Here is a 15025-nt window from a genome sequence, read left to right on the forward strand (position 1 = left end):
TTATCCATAAACCTATTAGAGCCTAATAAGAAGGCTCTGTGACGATTTTGGAAACAAAAAAACCTTTTGGAGCTCATAATTGGCAGCCATTTTGCATTTGAAGGTCAACAATAGGTCAAATCATTATATAAACACCAAATATGTATTCCTTGACCAAAATAAGCTCTGAAACCATGTATTGTGCATCTTTGTAGGTCAAACCATTAAAAAGTTCATTTTCATGGCAGCCATTTTGGATTTGGTCTCTCACAAATGTTCCCCGTCCCTTTTAAAAAGACACCCCGGCTAAATTTGTTTAATAACCCTCCTAGATGACAAATCCATTGAGAAACGGACCTTCGCTCTCCACGGTCACGAAAGTGACCCAACTATAGGGTGACCATCCATCTCACAATGGGACATTTGTCCCACAGTGGAACACATAGAACCCACATGTGAAGCAGTTCATTGATGGATGCACTAAGACACATTGTGCGTGTCATGCCAGTTGAGTCTTTTGAGTTGTTTCATCTTCTAGAATCTAGATTCTTAACAGCAGCCATCCATTTTAACAGGTAACCACTGCTTAAGTTAATAGCGGATCTACAAGCACACAACGTGTTGCGCTGCAACACGTTGTGAGCTTGTAGATCGGCTATTTCCGGAAACGAGGTTTGGTAAGAAAAAAGAGCAGATCAAATACAGAGCCAAAGGTCAAGTTAAATAAGTATAGAGGGTTTACATGGTTAAATGACTGAAAATGCAACATAATAGTAAAGATGATGTGTAAACAAACAACATTCATTGCATTGAATTCAATGCAAGTGATGTCAAACAAGTCTATGAAATAGTTTAATCTGCAGCACAATTTATACAATATGTATTAGGGTCTCTCTGCTTCATCTCTTTCTCAGCTAATGTCAGGAAACCTCAAATTTGAATGCAGGACCCTTGTGCAGAACACTTTACTTAGAACACAAACTTATAGGTAGGCTACACCTCCACAGAAATGAATAAACATAAACTTGAACAAACTCTCAAACAGTCTCTTAAACTCTACCTCAGACAACCTAACACTGTACACAAGCTACAGACCAATTATTTGTTTACTAACATTGAGCCTGGACGCACAGGTGATTGTTTCACGCAATCAATTCCCAACCTGTTTCGGGGTGCACTGGTTTCAGCACACCCCAACCCCCTCTTGTGTGTGTTGGCTAGTGAGACGCGTCCTAACGAGACCTGATATAATGGGTTTCGTTGCGCGCATACTGGCTGCACGCAGCCAGTATGACGTCGTCTGTTAAGGGGTCTATATACACATCAAGTCCCATTAACCAAAGGCTCTTCAGCCTGGTTGCCCAGGTGGCAGCAATCTCTCAATCAGGGCCACACAGAGAGGGGAGGGGGTGAGCAGAACAACAGCACACTGGACAGTCACAACAGGGCACACTGGACAGGGGCAGAGGTCAAGAGTATGACAGCTAAGGGGTCCTTGACTTGAAAAACGTTGAAGACCCCTGATATCTATTGTTATTGTACAGTACAGTATCCTATTACAAACAACCCAATTTCCAGACAGGGTTTTATCAAGTATTATCTTAACATACAATCTGCTGTAACACTACTCTCCCATTAACTCATATGTACCAGCCTCCACATTACCCTCTTATTGAGAGGGTCCGTGAGTTTCTATTACAGTACAGTGCAGTGGTGGAAAGTATATTTACTCAAGTACTGTATTTAACTTTACTTTTTTCAATACTTTTTTCAATACTCCACTACACCTCCGACCAGTTAGTTAGTTAAGTTACTTTGTGATACAATAACCACTTAAGCCCAATTCTAAACTTAGGCAGCTGATCAAAAAAAGCTATTTTTCTTTGAGTACTTTGGTACTTAAAGTATATTTTGATGTCAACACTTGTGTGTTTTAAATCAAGTAAAAATGTTAATATTTTGAATATTTCTACATTGAGTACTTTCTTCCACCACTGTCCATGAGTTTCTGTTCCATGCCTATTATTTAACCCCCCATTGTTGTGCCCTGATGTTGGGCCAGAGCCACATGACTCTGCTAAAACCACACACAGGAATGAGCGCACGCACGCACGCACGCACGCACGCACGCACGCACGCACGCACACACACACACACACACACACACACACACACACACACACACACACACACACACACAGCCTTCATTAGCTTATTTTGCCTTGTAAAACACTTTGTGACAGTTGTGTTTGCTAAGAAGCACTATGTAAATAAGGCTGATTTGATTAATGAGATTGTCAGGTTGAAATGGGCGTTGGCATTGTGGACTTTGTGTACTGTTCAGCATCAATGGGAACGGGCTAGTGAGGTTTACAATGACTTTTTAACCTTCATACTTTCTTCGGTGGAGAGAAATTAACCCATTCTTATAATTATTCAGTGATTAATGGCTCAATCAATCAATCAATCAATCAATCAATCAATCAATCAATCTATATATTATGCATTTACAGTATGTGCTGTATGTACGTACTGTACTGTATGTCTGGCTATCTATCTACAGTGTCTATCAGCCATCAGTTAATTAAACTAATTCGGCCACTAAATAATGAATTATTCAATAATGAAACCAAGACAATCGTAAACATTTTTAATCAATCATCTCAAGAAGACTAGACAGCAAAATCACTGGTCACCTAAACATCAGGCACTCTGACAGACATTTGGACAGAGAATTCTGACTAAATATATGCATTGGTCATAAAATGTGCCTCTTTATTCCACAAAGGTGGGAGGTTGTAAACTACTGTTCGTGGACAACAGGTTGAAATGAGTCAAACACAAAGACAAGAGACCACGATATATGCAAAATGAAATGAGTCTCAGTAACCTTGTCACATCGAAGGACGCTAGAATGTCACAACATAGGTAAGAACCCAAAATACAGTTAAAAGATCGTACTGTATTTGTTCCTAAAATTTTAAGGATATAGGTTGTGTGTGTGTGTGGCGCAGCATGACTGATGGTTGCTTGCAGACCACTACTTTCCAGAGATAACCCTGATAATGTGATCAATTTCAGTCCTTCAAAAGACCAAAACATTCCAGATAATCCAGCAGCAGAGCAGAGTAATGTATCCTAGGCATTTATTTTTTTATGTCAGTGATTCTGTGACAGTAAAAGCTTCATAAATTACACTTTAAACAGGTTCTGTATGCCAAAGAAATAAAAATAAAATACAAAATAAAATGAGCAAATTATTGTTGGAGGTACATTCAGCTATTACTTTGCCTATTTGTTGTAGACCAGAGGTGCCATTAAAAATTTGCATTAGCGTAAAATGTAGCATATGGTGATTTTTTAGGTCTGAGAATGCCGCTGTGGCATGACAGTTAGAGGCTCCATAAAATGGATGAGCAGTTTCATTACTAAGCACTTTACAATGAACATCTTTTAGCTATACATAGCCTTCCAAAATTCCTGATGAAGACTTGCATTTTCTGAAGCTGATGTCCAAAGGAGGGACTGCTAAATAAAGACAGCTGTCATTCTCTTCTGGTTCTAGCGTTTTTTGCTTTGTTTTTGTTTTTCAGATCCCACTGGTCCTCCTGGACATCCTTTCGAAAAAGCCTTTTGTACATTTTTCAGCAGATCTCCTTGTGTCTCAACGTCATATTAACGTAAACAGGGGTCTGCAGTATGTCTGGGTGAGAGAACCTTTAGAGGCAAACCTTAAAACTAGCCTGCAGTCACGGATACCAGAACACTGAAGGTCACAGACAACAGGATCACTATATATAAATATATATATGTTTTCAAATCCTCTTAAATACTGTCTGATCAATAAGACTGAGTAGCTTAGGATCATCTAGAGCGGTCTGATATGCGCGTGGAAGCAATATTTAAAAGGATTTAAAACTCTACGCTGTCTGGTGATGAAATATTGTACCTGAGATGATATTACACACTTAGCTGAAAACGTCATAACAAAAGTTGGATGGATGTCTGATAAAAACAACATTACAAAACAATAGAGGTAATCATTTTTAAATATAACTACAGCGACAATGAGTGTAAAATCAAAGAAAGCATTATTTGAAATACTAAAAGCTATGAAAAGGTCATAGAAAAAAAGAGGGGAAGGGAGAAAATAACAGCCTTGTCCAAGATTTCAAAGTGGAGGAGAGCTGTTTTTTTGTGCCAGAAATGGGCCAAATCTATTCCAACTGTAATGGGTTTTTAACAACCTTAAATACCACTGATTTCATTGACCAGCCACAGAAATTATTGTCATTACTTATCCGACAAGTGAAATCAATTGCTGCGCTTTCTCGCTCAGAATAATAAAGAAATGTCTGTGGTAGCTATGGGAAACTACCAGACAACTAATTGGAGAACACACAAAAGCAATTGTTTTTGGCCTTTCTTGGACTTTTAAAATGCTCTTAATAATGTCTGGGTTCAGTGAGTTTCTTGACACTTGGGGCCATTGAAACCTGTTATAAAACATCATACAGTTAAAAAAAGATTACATCTATGCCAAAAAAAAAAGAAAAAATAGCAAGCATTATTTTTCTTCATCCCTGATTTTCACTGTTCCTTTTTTTCCATTTAGATGTTCTGAGTAGATGTCGACAATTGTTTAGAAATCATACTACTCAGACTTGGTATGTTTTGTCTATCTTGGATGAAACCAATACCCAGCATCTCTCTTCAGTAGTTTATCTTCTGTATGTGTAACGCCCCGGAATTCAAACCCAGGTCTCCCGTGTGGGAAGGGACTGGGAGACTAAAGCCAAACATCATATCCACTAGCCTAAAGGGGAATTCCCCCTTGACTTGGGGACATGTTAGGCTTTTGGTCATCAGGCAGAGGCTCTGAGGAGCCACTACTGCTACACTCACCACCCCTTTGACCTCCCCGATCCGGGTCTCGACACCAATGTAATACCCGGGATTCAAACCTCGGGTCTCCCGCGTGGGAAGGGACACTAAAGCCATCCGGCTTAACCGCTAGCCTAAAGGGGAATCCCCCCTTGGCCGGGGGCGATATCAGGCCTCTGGTCTTCACAGGCTCTCTCTCTGTCGTTTGTACAGTCACATTAAAACTGTCAGCATGGACGATTTGTTCAGGGTTTGTCGTTTTAAATATAGCCAACTTTTAACTATAAAATCTTAGATATTTTAAAGGAAAAATCATTGTTAGAGCCAGGGCTGGTCTGGTACACACAAAAAAAACACTTGGTTCTTTAGTGTTTTTTCAGAAGTTCTTTGCGATGGTTGAGGTGCTATAGTACCGCTGTCATACAAGAATCCTGGATACTTATTTAGAGGTCCTCTACTGGTTCTTAAGCTTAATTTTAGGCACATTTAAGATAGGTGCTATCGCACCACTTGAGATTCCTATGATTACGAGCCAAAGAAGCACTATTAGAGCTATTTATCACCATTTTCGTTTAGTGTGTAGCATATGCATATATTTCAAAACTTTAAAATTACCCCCCAAAAATTATGGAAACCAAATTGGAGATGTCTAATACAATAACTAATTCAATTCAAATTGAAAAATTTAAAACAGAACGTTTTCAGTTGAACTTTTCCAATGATTACGTCTATTTTTCTATTTTTTGTCCATCAGGCTAGAATTGATGGCATCTCTCCACTGTAACGACATAGGTATAAACTGAGGTATTTATTATTATAACCTTCCTGGAGAACACCAGATAAGTGGAATTTTATTATTATTCCTGAAACATCTCCGGTCTCTTTGAGAAGATGATAGAACTATCTACCTTGAACTCCCACTAGTAAAAGGTGAGTGGGTGTCTGTCTTTTACCGTACGGCGACAGCCATCTTGTAGAAAAAAAAGCCATTGTGTCATTATCCCCGAACAGTTCCCAGGCAGAGGTACGTGGTTTTCGGCCGTAATGTCCGTCTCAAATTGTTGCTTGGACCCAGGTAATACCGACACACAGATAGCCTGAACTAAATTCAGGAAGGATCACTCACTAGCTAAGGGCAAAAGAAAGAATCATTAAAAAAAACACATAGGAGAGTTCTCACGAGTTCTGACGCTGATGGTGTACCCTCTCATAATAGGCTCTATGCACAGCAGCCATATTAGAAGGAAATTGGGCCTCTTCCTTACTTCCTTCACAGGTCTTACCAATGATACTAATGAAGGCTCTGTTCCATTTCGTGTAGCACAGCGGTTCTCAAACCTTTTCATTTCAAGGACCCCCATAACTCTGAGAGTGTGCAAATGGAACCAAATGGACCCTTACAGGTCCATTTGGTTCCATTTGCACACTCTCAGAGTTACACACCTGTAAGGGGCCATTTGGAACCACATGCACAATATCAGCACCCTTGACTCTGTTTGACCAGAATGGAACAGAGCCTTCATTAGTATCATTGGTAAAACCTGTGAAGGAAGTAAGAAGAGGCCCAATTTCTCTCCAAAATGGCTGCTGTGCATAGAGCCTATCCTGATACCGACTTACTCTCATATGGCCCAACCACTGAGCAGCAGCTTTTACCCCCTTTTACATTTCACTGGGTTCCGGGTTTGTGAAAAGGCCAGCAGTGAGCTAACGCGGAGGAGCCCCATTACAACATGGCGGAGTTTCACGTTGTACGTTTTTTTCACCCGCGGTCGGCTTTGTTTGTTTTCGCCGTCTGCGTATCAGCGCGGGGTCATTGATAGGTGAGAAAGCCGAGTCGCCGGCAGAGTATCTCGAAGATCTCGGCGACACAGAGCAGCATGGTGATAACGGTGAACGTGTACATGGCACAGAGGAAGATGGTCTTCTCAAAGTGTTCCGGCACCATGCACTTGGTCACGTTGAAGGCCTTCTCCAGGGCACTGGCATCACACATATAAAGAGGGTGGACCTAGAGTAGTAGGAAGAGAGAGGCGGATAAAGAGATTGATCAGTGGGAATGAGCACATGTTGGCTCAACACTGTCTCACTCCCCAAAAGGCATATTGTGACTTAGTGGCAAATAAGGCACATGTTGACTTTTCTGGACTTCTGGAAGTCCAGTTCTCAGCGTTTTTGACGGTCCGACAAAAAAAAACGTGTCGGACCGTCGTGCCGTTTGGTCAAAATGTACCCAAAAAGTCATATTTAAAAAAAAATATGACTTTTGGGAGTGAGACAGCGTTGGTTGGCTACTGAGTGATCCTAGGCAGCTGGGTGCCATTTGGGAGACATGAAAAAAAAGCCATTGTTCCTGCATTAATAAAAACAAAATGAAATCTTGTTTGAAATGACCAAACCTGCCTACTGATGATGACACTTGTAGGCAGGTTTCTGAACTCCACAGCTCTCCTCTGAGACTGAATATAATGAGCATTAGTGAGGACCAATTATATGAAGATATACGGTTGAAAATGGGCGAAGTGCTCCCTTAAGGCGAGTTAATAAAGGGCCTCAGGAGGACATAAATCCCCTGGTGTCCCTATAAAGGCATAGGTGAATGTGACTTTCTCAAAGGGGGGGTATTTTCAGTCTAAAAGGATTCTCCTCTGTGCCAGTAACGATATAAAAGCAATACCGCTCTGGGCTCTTTTTATTATAAGTCTGATTTTCAGGGGTTCACACCAAAGATAGCCACTTCAGGACAGGGTTGTAAAATGTATATTGAACATTTGTGATGGGGATCTAAAAGTTACGGCCCAATATTTCTCCAGTCGAGGACTGGACCACACCATATGAGTTACATTTGCAGGGAGATGCATGACATTTATCACAAATCATCAACACCGGCATATATTCTCTAGACAGTTTGGCTTTGCAACAACGAGAGCAGTGTTTTACACTTTCAGTTTATTAAAAGGATCACCCATTTTTAAACTAATGCACATTATAAGATGGCACCATTCCCGTCTACTTACTCATCTGTAGGCAGGTTTGGTCATTTCAAACAAAATGTCAAACTTATTTTTTCGCTGAACCCCTAATTGGTCCAGATGAGCAGGTTGGTGCCTTGCATGGTTTCCTCCGCCATCGGTGTATGAATGTGTGTGTGTGTGTGTGTGTGTGTGTGTGTGTGTGTGTGTGTGTGTGTGTGTGTGTGTGTGTGTGTGTGTGTGTGTGTGTGTGTGTGTGTGTGAATGAGTGAATGTAATGCACAATCATTGTAAAGCGCCTTGGATAAAGGCACTATATAAATGCACCATTTACCATTTACCAATGAGACGCAGAGAGTAAATGGAAATTGTGCCGTCTTATAACGAGCATTAGTGAGGACCAATTATATGAAGATACGGGTGAAAATGGGTGAAGTGCTCCTTAAAGCTTAAACTGGCACGGCACACAAGGTGCAGCCGTTTACCTGAGCTAAAGCTTGATTCCAAATCTCATCCGGGATAGTTTCTCCATTCCCCCAGATTTAGCTATTAAGGTACACGCAGACGTGGAGCTCAAATGTCTGCCAGGAGGCACGCCCTATACCTGCCTCCATCGTCGTGTCTGTGAGGACGTTATTTTGATGTTGTGCATGTGTGTGAAAAGGCACAGGGCAATGGAGGTAAAGGCTATGATAAAGGATGCTGATCATTAATGCCTTGCGTCAATTATGTTTTTTCCGGCCAGACTAGGAACACATGTAAATGACAGCAGGAATGTAAATGACAGCGGGCCCCATGTCTCTCCAAATTCACATAAAAATAATAAAGTAGTTAGAGCAGACAGCCAAAGCATGGTACATGACTCCAAAGTGCACGTGTAGCATTTTTTGTGAGCTTTGGAATCCAGGGAATCCAAAGTTTAGGAATCCAGTGAAAAATGCATTTTGAGATTACATCCTACGACTAAAGATTTATAGGGCAAAATGTGAAGAATGCTATTACAGCGCCATCATGAGGCTGAATTAAGAAAAATAAAATTAAACTCTGTGCCCTGCCTTTGGCCTGGCGGAGATAATAAATGAAAAAAAATCTTCTTTTAATTAAGTAAGATTTGAAATTAAGACTTGCTGCTAGCTTTGTACATTGACAATGCAAGAAGCTGACCCCTTTTCAGATGGTGATGGGTGCTTACATTCGTGCTGCTGGCTCTTTTTTGGAAATCGTGCGAAGGAAATTGTACTGCCTGCGTCCAGACTTTGGTATCACGCCAGATTACAGATACTAAAGTGTGTCTGGGTGGTAGCAGACAGACAGTATCATCACGTTACGCACCTGAAATCCAAAGAGGTGACTCTGCAGCCAGAAAGCAATAACCTCCAGGATGATTCTCAGCAGAACAGAGATAATGTAGAAGACGGTGTAGATGGGTCGCTGGAGGATCTCCTCCTGGTCTATGTTCTTACACGCAGCGTAAAGGTGGAACACCGCCCCGGGAACTAACACCGTTACCAACTGTAATGCCCAGAAGACCTGCACGAGAAGGACAAAGAAAAAGAAAAAGGAAAGAAACACACCACCTATTTGGTTAGATAGGGGGAAAAAAATCAAACATTCCTTTTTCATCACTTGACAAAGTGACATTAAATCATAACTATTTAAAACAAAAAAACAAAGTGGCGTAAAATATGCAACAGTTCCACACCAAGAATGATAACTATAAATATACGGTAATTATAACAAAAATGCAGATGAACAATAATGTTCTGTAAAGATGTGGAACGTGAGTGATGTGTTGAACGTCAGTGTTTCATTCATAAAATTGCTTTGAAAGTGATCCAACAATATTGTTTGCCACTCTTGTTGTCACAGTATATCTATGGCGTGGACTCTGCCGTCCACTAAAGTTAGAATTATTTTTGAAAGACCCATATTTATAGTTTCCTTTAGAGTCGTTATTCTTGGTGTGGACGGCCCTTTGTGATATATCATCACCAAATAATATGGCATGTTGTTTTCCATCCACTGAGACTTTTTTTGTTTGATTGTAAACATCTGCTGTTTTGCACTAGAAGGCTGTATAGTGATAACTCTAAACCCAGCTACAATCTTTAAGATTTATGTCCTCTCCGGTCCGGACGAAAAGAGAGGAAATTGCAACTGCAACACCTGGGATTCAAACCGAGGTCTCCAGTGTGGGAGACCTTACTTAACCCATTTAGACCTGAGGCCGATTCTAAAAACGCCTTCTAAATCCTGACCTAAGTTTTCTGAAAAACTTCAAATATTTATTCAGAAATTACCAAAAATGTATGTTGCCATATACTGTACATAGCAACAACAACCCCCAAAAGGGCTTCCCGGATTGAAAGGCATAGTTACGTATAGGGGTTCCCGGTGTAAATAGGTTAATATCTACCCAACACCAAGAGGGGCTCTCCAGGGGAGATATTTGGGCCTATGAGCTTCGGGCAGTTCTACTTGTCAACCAGTAGGCGTCCTACCAGACACCAGGGCCTCCATCTCTCAATGAAAGAGTAGGGAGACCACCTCTAACCTCCAATTGTTGCTTACAATAGCGTGTTATTCATTCAAAAAATCTGGATTGCAGCTTTAACTCAAACTATAAAATAATGTTCAATTAAGAATTACAAATATACAGAAGGACGTGATTGATTTAGTTATTTATGGAGCAGTTTCCACCTGACAACCATCAGTGCTGAGCCCTGTCAGTCTTGATGACACAGGCCATCACACAGGCATTATCACTTTATGTAGTGTATGTCGTTGCTGTCGGTCAGATACCTCTTATCTCCATATTCTAACCTTTTGTGTTTTTTTTCATAAATGAATGCTCTACTTGATCATTCTACAACGTCACACAAAAGCATCAAAAGTAGCAGATCCACAAGCTCTAAACGCGACCCGATGCGTTTTGAGCTTGTCGATCTGCAACTTTTTCTATTTTTGAATTTGAATCCTGAAAGGTAACAGTTTTGGACATATAAGGGGTTCCGCCCAACATAGACGATATTTATGACTATGAATACACTGGCAAGTAGCGTATATTGAAAAGCAATCTGTCATGTCCAAATTCATGCAGTTTTAACATAATTCAGCAACATGTGCCTCAAGTTTCAATGTATCCGTCAGAGGTGTAATTTCAGAAACAAATAAAGGGTGGCAAAACAACTACCCACTTACTGTAAACCCTGTTTCAAAAATAATGAAAAATAGCTGCTCTACAACGCTTCACGATGTAACTATTTGGGGAAAACAAATTGAAATAGGGATGCCTGGTTGAAAGTTGTTAATGAATGTATGGTTGCTGACCATAGGCGCCGAAGGGGGGTCATTTAGCGATCGACTTGTTTTTCCCCGACCGGCGCTGGTCTAGCCATAGATAGGGTCTAGCACCCCACCGTTCCCATTGTGTTATGCAATCGTTGCCTATTAGCTCAATGGCTGCTGCTGGAGCTTGCCGTGGTCAACTGACCGTCAGACATGCTAATTGCTGCTAATACACAAGTCGCGATCTTTCTGTGCTGGGCATGATCTGCCCCTCATTGAAATGACGGCCCGCCAAAAGCTGTGTCCTGTGTGCACAAACAGGCTCACTCACTCACTCACTGCAGCACACGAATAATACCTCATACAGGGCATTCATTTCTGAGACAAATGTACAAATAAAGGCTCTATTTTAACATTAACATTTTCTACTGATAACTTGATTCCAGGATGAATTAATGTGTGAGCGTCTCAATTCTTCTATATGGCAGGTATTTTATCATTAGGCTATAATATTATTGCAGTTTGTCCAGCTGTGGATAATTGTTGTATTATCATTATTATTAATAATTAATACATGTCTGCAAGTTTGGGAAACACACAAACTTCATTGCTAACATGAACTTCATGCTAACTATACACAAATTAAAGTAAACTGATAAAAAGGGCTTAACAGTGAGTGTATATAAGTGATATTGCACTTGTTGTATATCTGTACTTGAAGTAGGCCTAATTGTTTATCCCCCAAAACCATGAAGGTTAATTTGTATCCGTTTTTTTATCAGTTACAGTTCAATTGGTCAAAGAGGCTTATTGTCGGTATCAGCCGAGAACGCACGAATCTATCCCCGTTTCACAATGCGCTAGACCAGTGGTTTTCAACCAGTGGTCCGGGGACCACCAGTGGTCCTTGAGGGGGTTCCAGGGGGTCCCCAGTCAAATTAATAATTAGGAACCAAATTGACCCTTATACGTCTGTAACTCCGAGAGTGTACAAATGGAACCATTTGTACACTCTCAGAGTTAAATGAACACTGATGATGATACTACTGTGTAGATTGGGACCACCAAGGAATCAAAATGGTTGAGTCCCTGGCATATCTTTTCAAATGGGGGTCCCTGGGCTAATATGTGTCAATTTGGGGGTCCTTGATGCAAAAAAGGTTGAAAACCACTGCGCTAGACCCCTTGGAGAGCTACCCGGACACAAACAGTTACCTGTGGTGTTATGGGTCTGAACTGGTTGTAGCAGTAGTTACCAGTGGTGTTATGGGTCTGAACTGGTTGTAGCAGTAGTTACCTGTGGTGTTATGGGTCTGAACTGGTTGTAGCAGTAGTTACCTGTGGTGTTATGGGTCTGAACTGGTTGTAGCAGTAGTTACCTGTGGTGTTATGGGTCTGAACTGGTTGTAGCAGTAGTTACCTGTGGTGTTATGGGTCTGAACTGGTTGTAGCAGTAGAGGTTGAGCTCTCGGCGGTCGGGGTCACAGCTGAAGTGCAGCGCTTCATTTCCATAGACGGCGAATCCCAGAACCCCCAGGAAGAACATCCGCACCGAGCCGAAGAACAAGGTGTGGAACTGACCTATCACTGTAGGAGGCCGGAGCTGGGACACACGCATGCACGTGCACATGCATGCACACGCACACACACACGCACACGCACACGCACACGCACACGCACACGCACACGCACACGCACACGCATACATGCACACACAAACACGGACATACAAACATACAGGTATACGCGTACACAAAATGGTTCCAAACATGCGTACCCCACATTCAAGCAAGCAAGCATGCACGCACGCACGCACGCACGCACGCACGCACGCACGCACGCACGCACGCACACACACACGTGCACATACAGAGAAAGGGAGAGCGAGTGAGAGATAGAGAGAGGGAGAGTGGACAAAGACAAAATACCTTTTGTCAGTCAAATAAAAGCAGCTGCCACCAGTGCTCTCTGAGGCCCAGAGTGCTAGCAGCTAAATGGACAGCCTGCCCGCCTGCTGTCCATTTACAGTTTCAATGCATTTTAAATGAATTTAAACTGTAATATGATTAGTCTACTAGAAGAAAGGAGAGGAAAAAAAACATCTAACAAAGCAAAAAATCCATTTGTGCAATTACTATTAGTATTGAGACATGCTGTAACAGAAGTTGGACACAATCAATGAAATATTCAAAATCAGAAGGCATTTCACCTTGAACCTACAGAGAGTCAGAGACATATTGTCTCCTGAAGTCCCCAGTGTTCATTTAACTATTATTTGTACTAGCCTACACACTGTTTTAAGTTAAATGATGAATTCACTGTAGCTTGTACCTTTCAGTCAGACAAAAAGAGGGACTTTAATCAGGTCCACCATAGGCTATGTGAACTGTCTCATCTACTTACACATCCCTCATAGAAGTTTCGGATGTAGTTTAAAGACATGGCCGACGTGTCGTTGTCTCCCGTCACATTCTATTGGCCCTCATGACCAATTTGCTGGCACAAGTCAAGGCTACACACTGTACAACACAACTAAAGACTCTCTCTCTCTCTCTCTCTCTCTCTCTGCAACCCCATCCATGCACATGCCCCCCTCCCCTCTCGCCCTCTCTCTCTCTCCCTCAGCCTGTATGCAGGTCTCTCTCTCATTCTCTCCTGAAACCCCGTGTCAGTGCATATTTTGGTGCGTTTGCTTTCATCTGTGGTGAGCTCCATCAATGTAGCGGCAGGACAACAGAACAAAGGCGGTCAGGGGAGGGGGGGGGGGGGCATCATCATCATGCGTTCGGTGCGGTTCCTAATCCCCCGCACAACTTATGTCAGCGAAAAAACAACAGCACAACTCCTATGCTCGCACACAATGCAGTGTGCACAACAACAATACAATGCAACACCACCACAAGAGATGTTATCAGGGCCTAATTGTAATAATGATAATGATTTTTTTTTTACCTGAGCAATTATATATTGATAATGGCATTTTTCTCATTCCTCTAAAGTTAATTGGTCTCAACAATTCCTTTATAATGACATTTTAAATGAGAATGCAATTAAGCACATTAAACATGTTTTTGGTAGTTGTAGCTTTTGCTACAACACCGGCAATTTATTATCGTTATAAGGTAATTAAAACATAAAAAGTATAAAAATTGCTGAATTAGTGACTGGTGAACAGTCAAAGCCACAACAACATAGATTTTTCTTTTAATTAGGCTGAGGAAAACAAAGCCGCTTAACAAATCCCAAAAAGCTAGGTACACTTGTAAGGATCATCAGTGTTCATTTACTCTGAGGTAAACATTGACTATTTTGGGTACATTTGGGTATATGCTACACTCCAATTCTTTTTTAAATTAACATTTTATAGATTTCACTGAAACACAACGTGAGAAAGCCATACATTAGTGTGACCATTCTTTTCTAAAGCCCGATTCACTGAAATCAGACCTTTAATCACTTAAATCAGATTATTAATATGTTTTGCCGATCAACAAGCTCACTACATGTTGCATTGGAATGCGTTGTGAGCTTGTAGGGCAGCTATTTTTGCCATAGCTACCTTTGGCAATTTCTATGATTTTTTTGGGGTAGCCTATTATCAGTGGTGTAATGTAACTAAGTACATATACTGAAGTACTGTACTTAAGTACAATTTTGAGGTATTTTTACTTTCTTCAGCATTTACATTTTTCAATAGCCCACTACATCTCATAGGTAAATATTGTACTTTTACTCCACTACAATTATAATAAAGCTTTAGTTACTAGCTAGCACTACATACATCACAAAACATACATCAATCACTTCAGCCCTGTTTACAGTTCAACCATTAGAAAATAGCAGATCTACAAGCTCACAATGCGTAGCATTGCGACACATTGTGAGCTTGTAGATCTGCTATT

General features: G+C 41.1%; 1 protein-coding gene across 1 annotated transcript; it reads right to left on the reverse strand.

Moving 5' to 3' along the window:
- Positions 1-6676: 6676 nt before the first annotated feature.
- LOC311063526 (gap junction epsilon-1 protein) lies at positions 6677-13565 on the reverse strand (the record flags this gene model as incomplete). The annotated part of the gene is made up of 5 exons (XM_084083006.1): positions 6677-6874; positions 9168-9365; positions 12380-12400; positions 12544-12726; positions 13527-13565. The coding sequence occupies 5 exons, from the start codon at positions 13563-13565 to the stop codon at positions 6677-6679; spliced, it is 639 nt and encodes a 212-aa protein (XP_083939132.1).
- Positions 13566-15025: the final 1460 nt, after the last annotated feature.

This window comes from Gymnoscopelus microlampas, assembly GCF_963454915.1.
Source record: "Gymnoscopelus microlampas genome assembly, chromosome: 16".
Classification (NCBI taxonomy): Eukaryota; Metazoa; Chordata; class Actinopteri; order Myctophiformes; family Myctophidae; genus Gymnoscopelus; species Gymnoscopelus microlampas.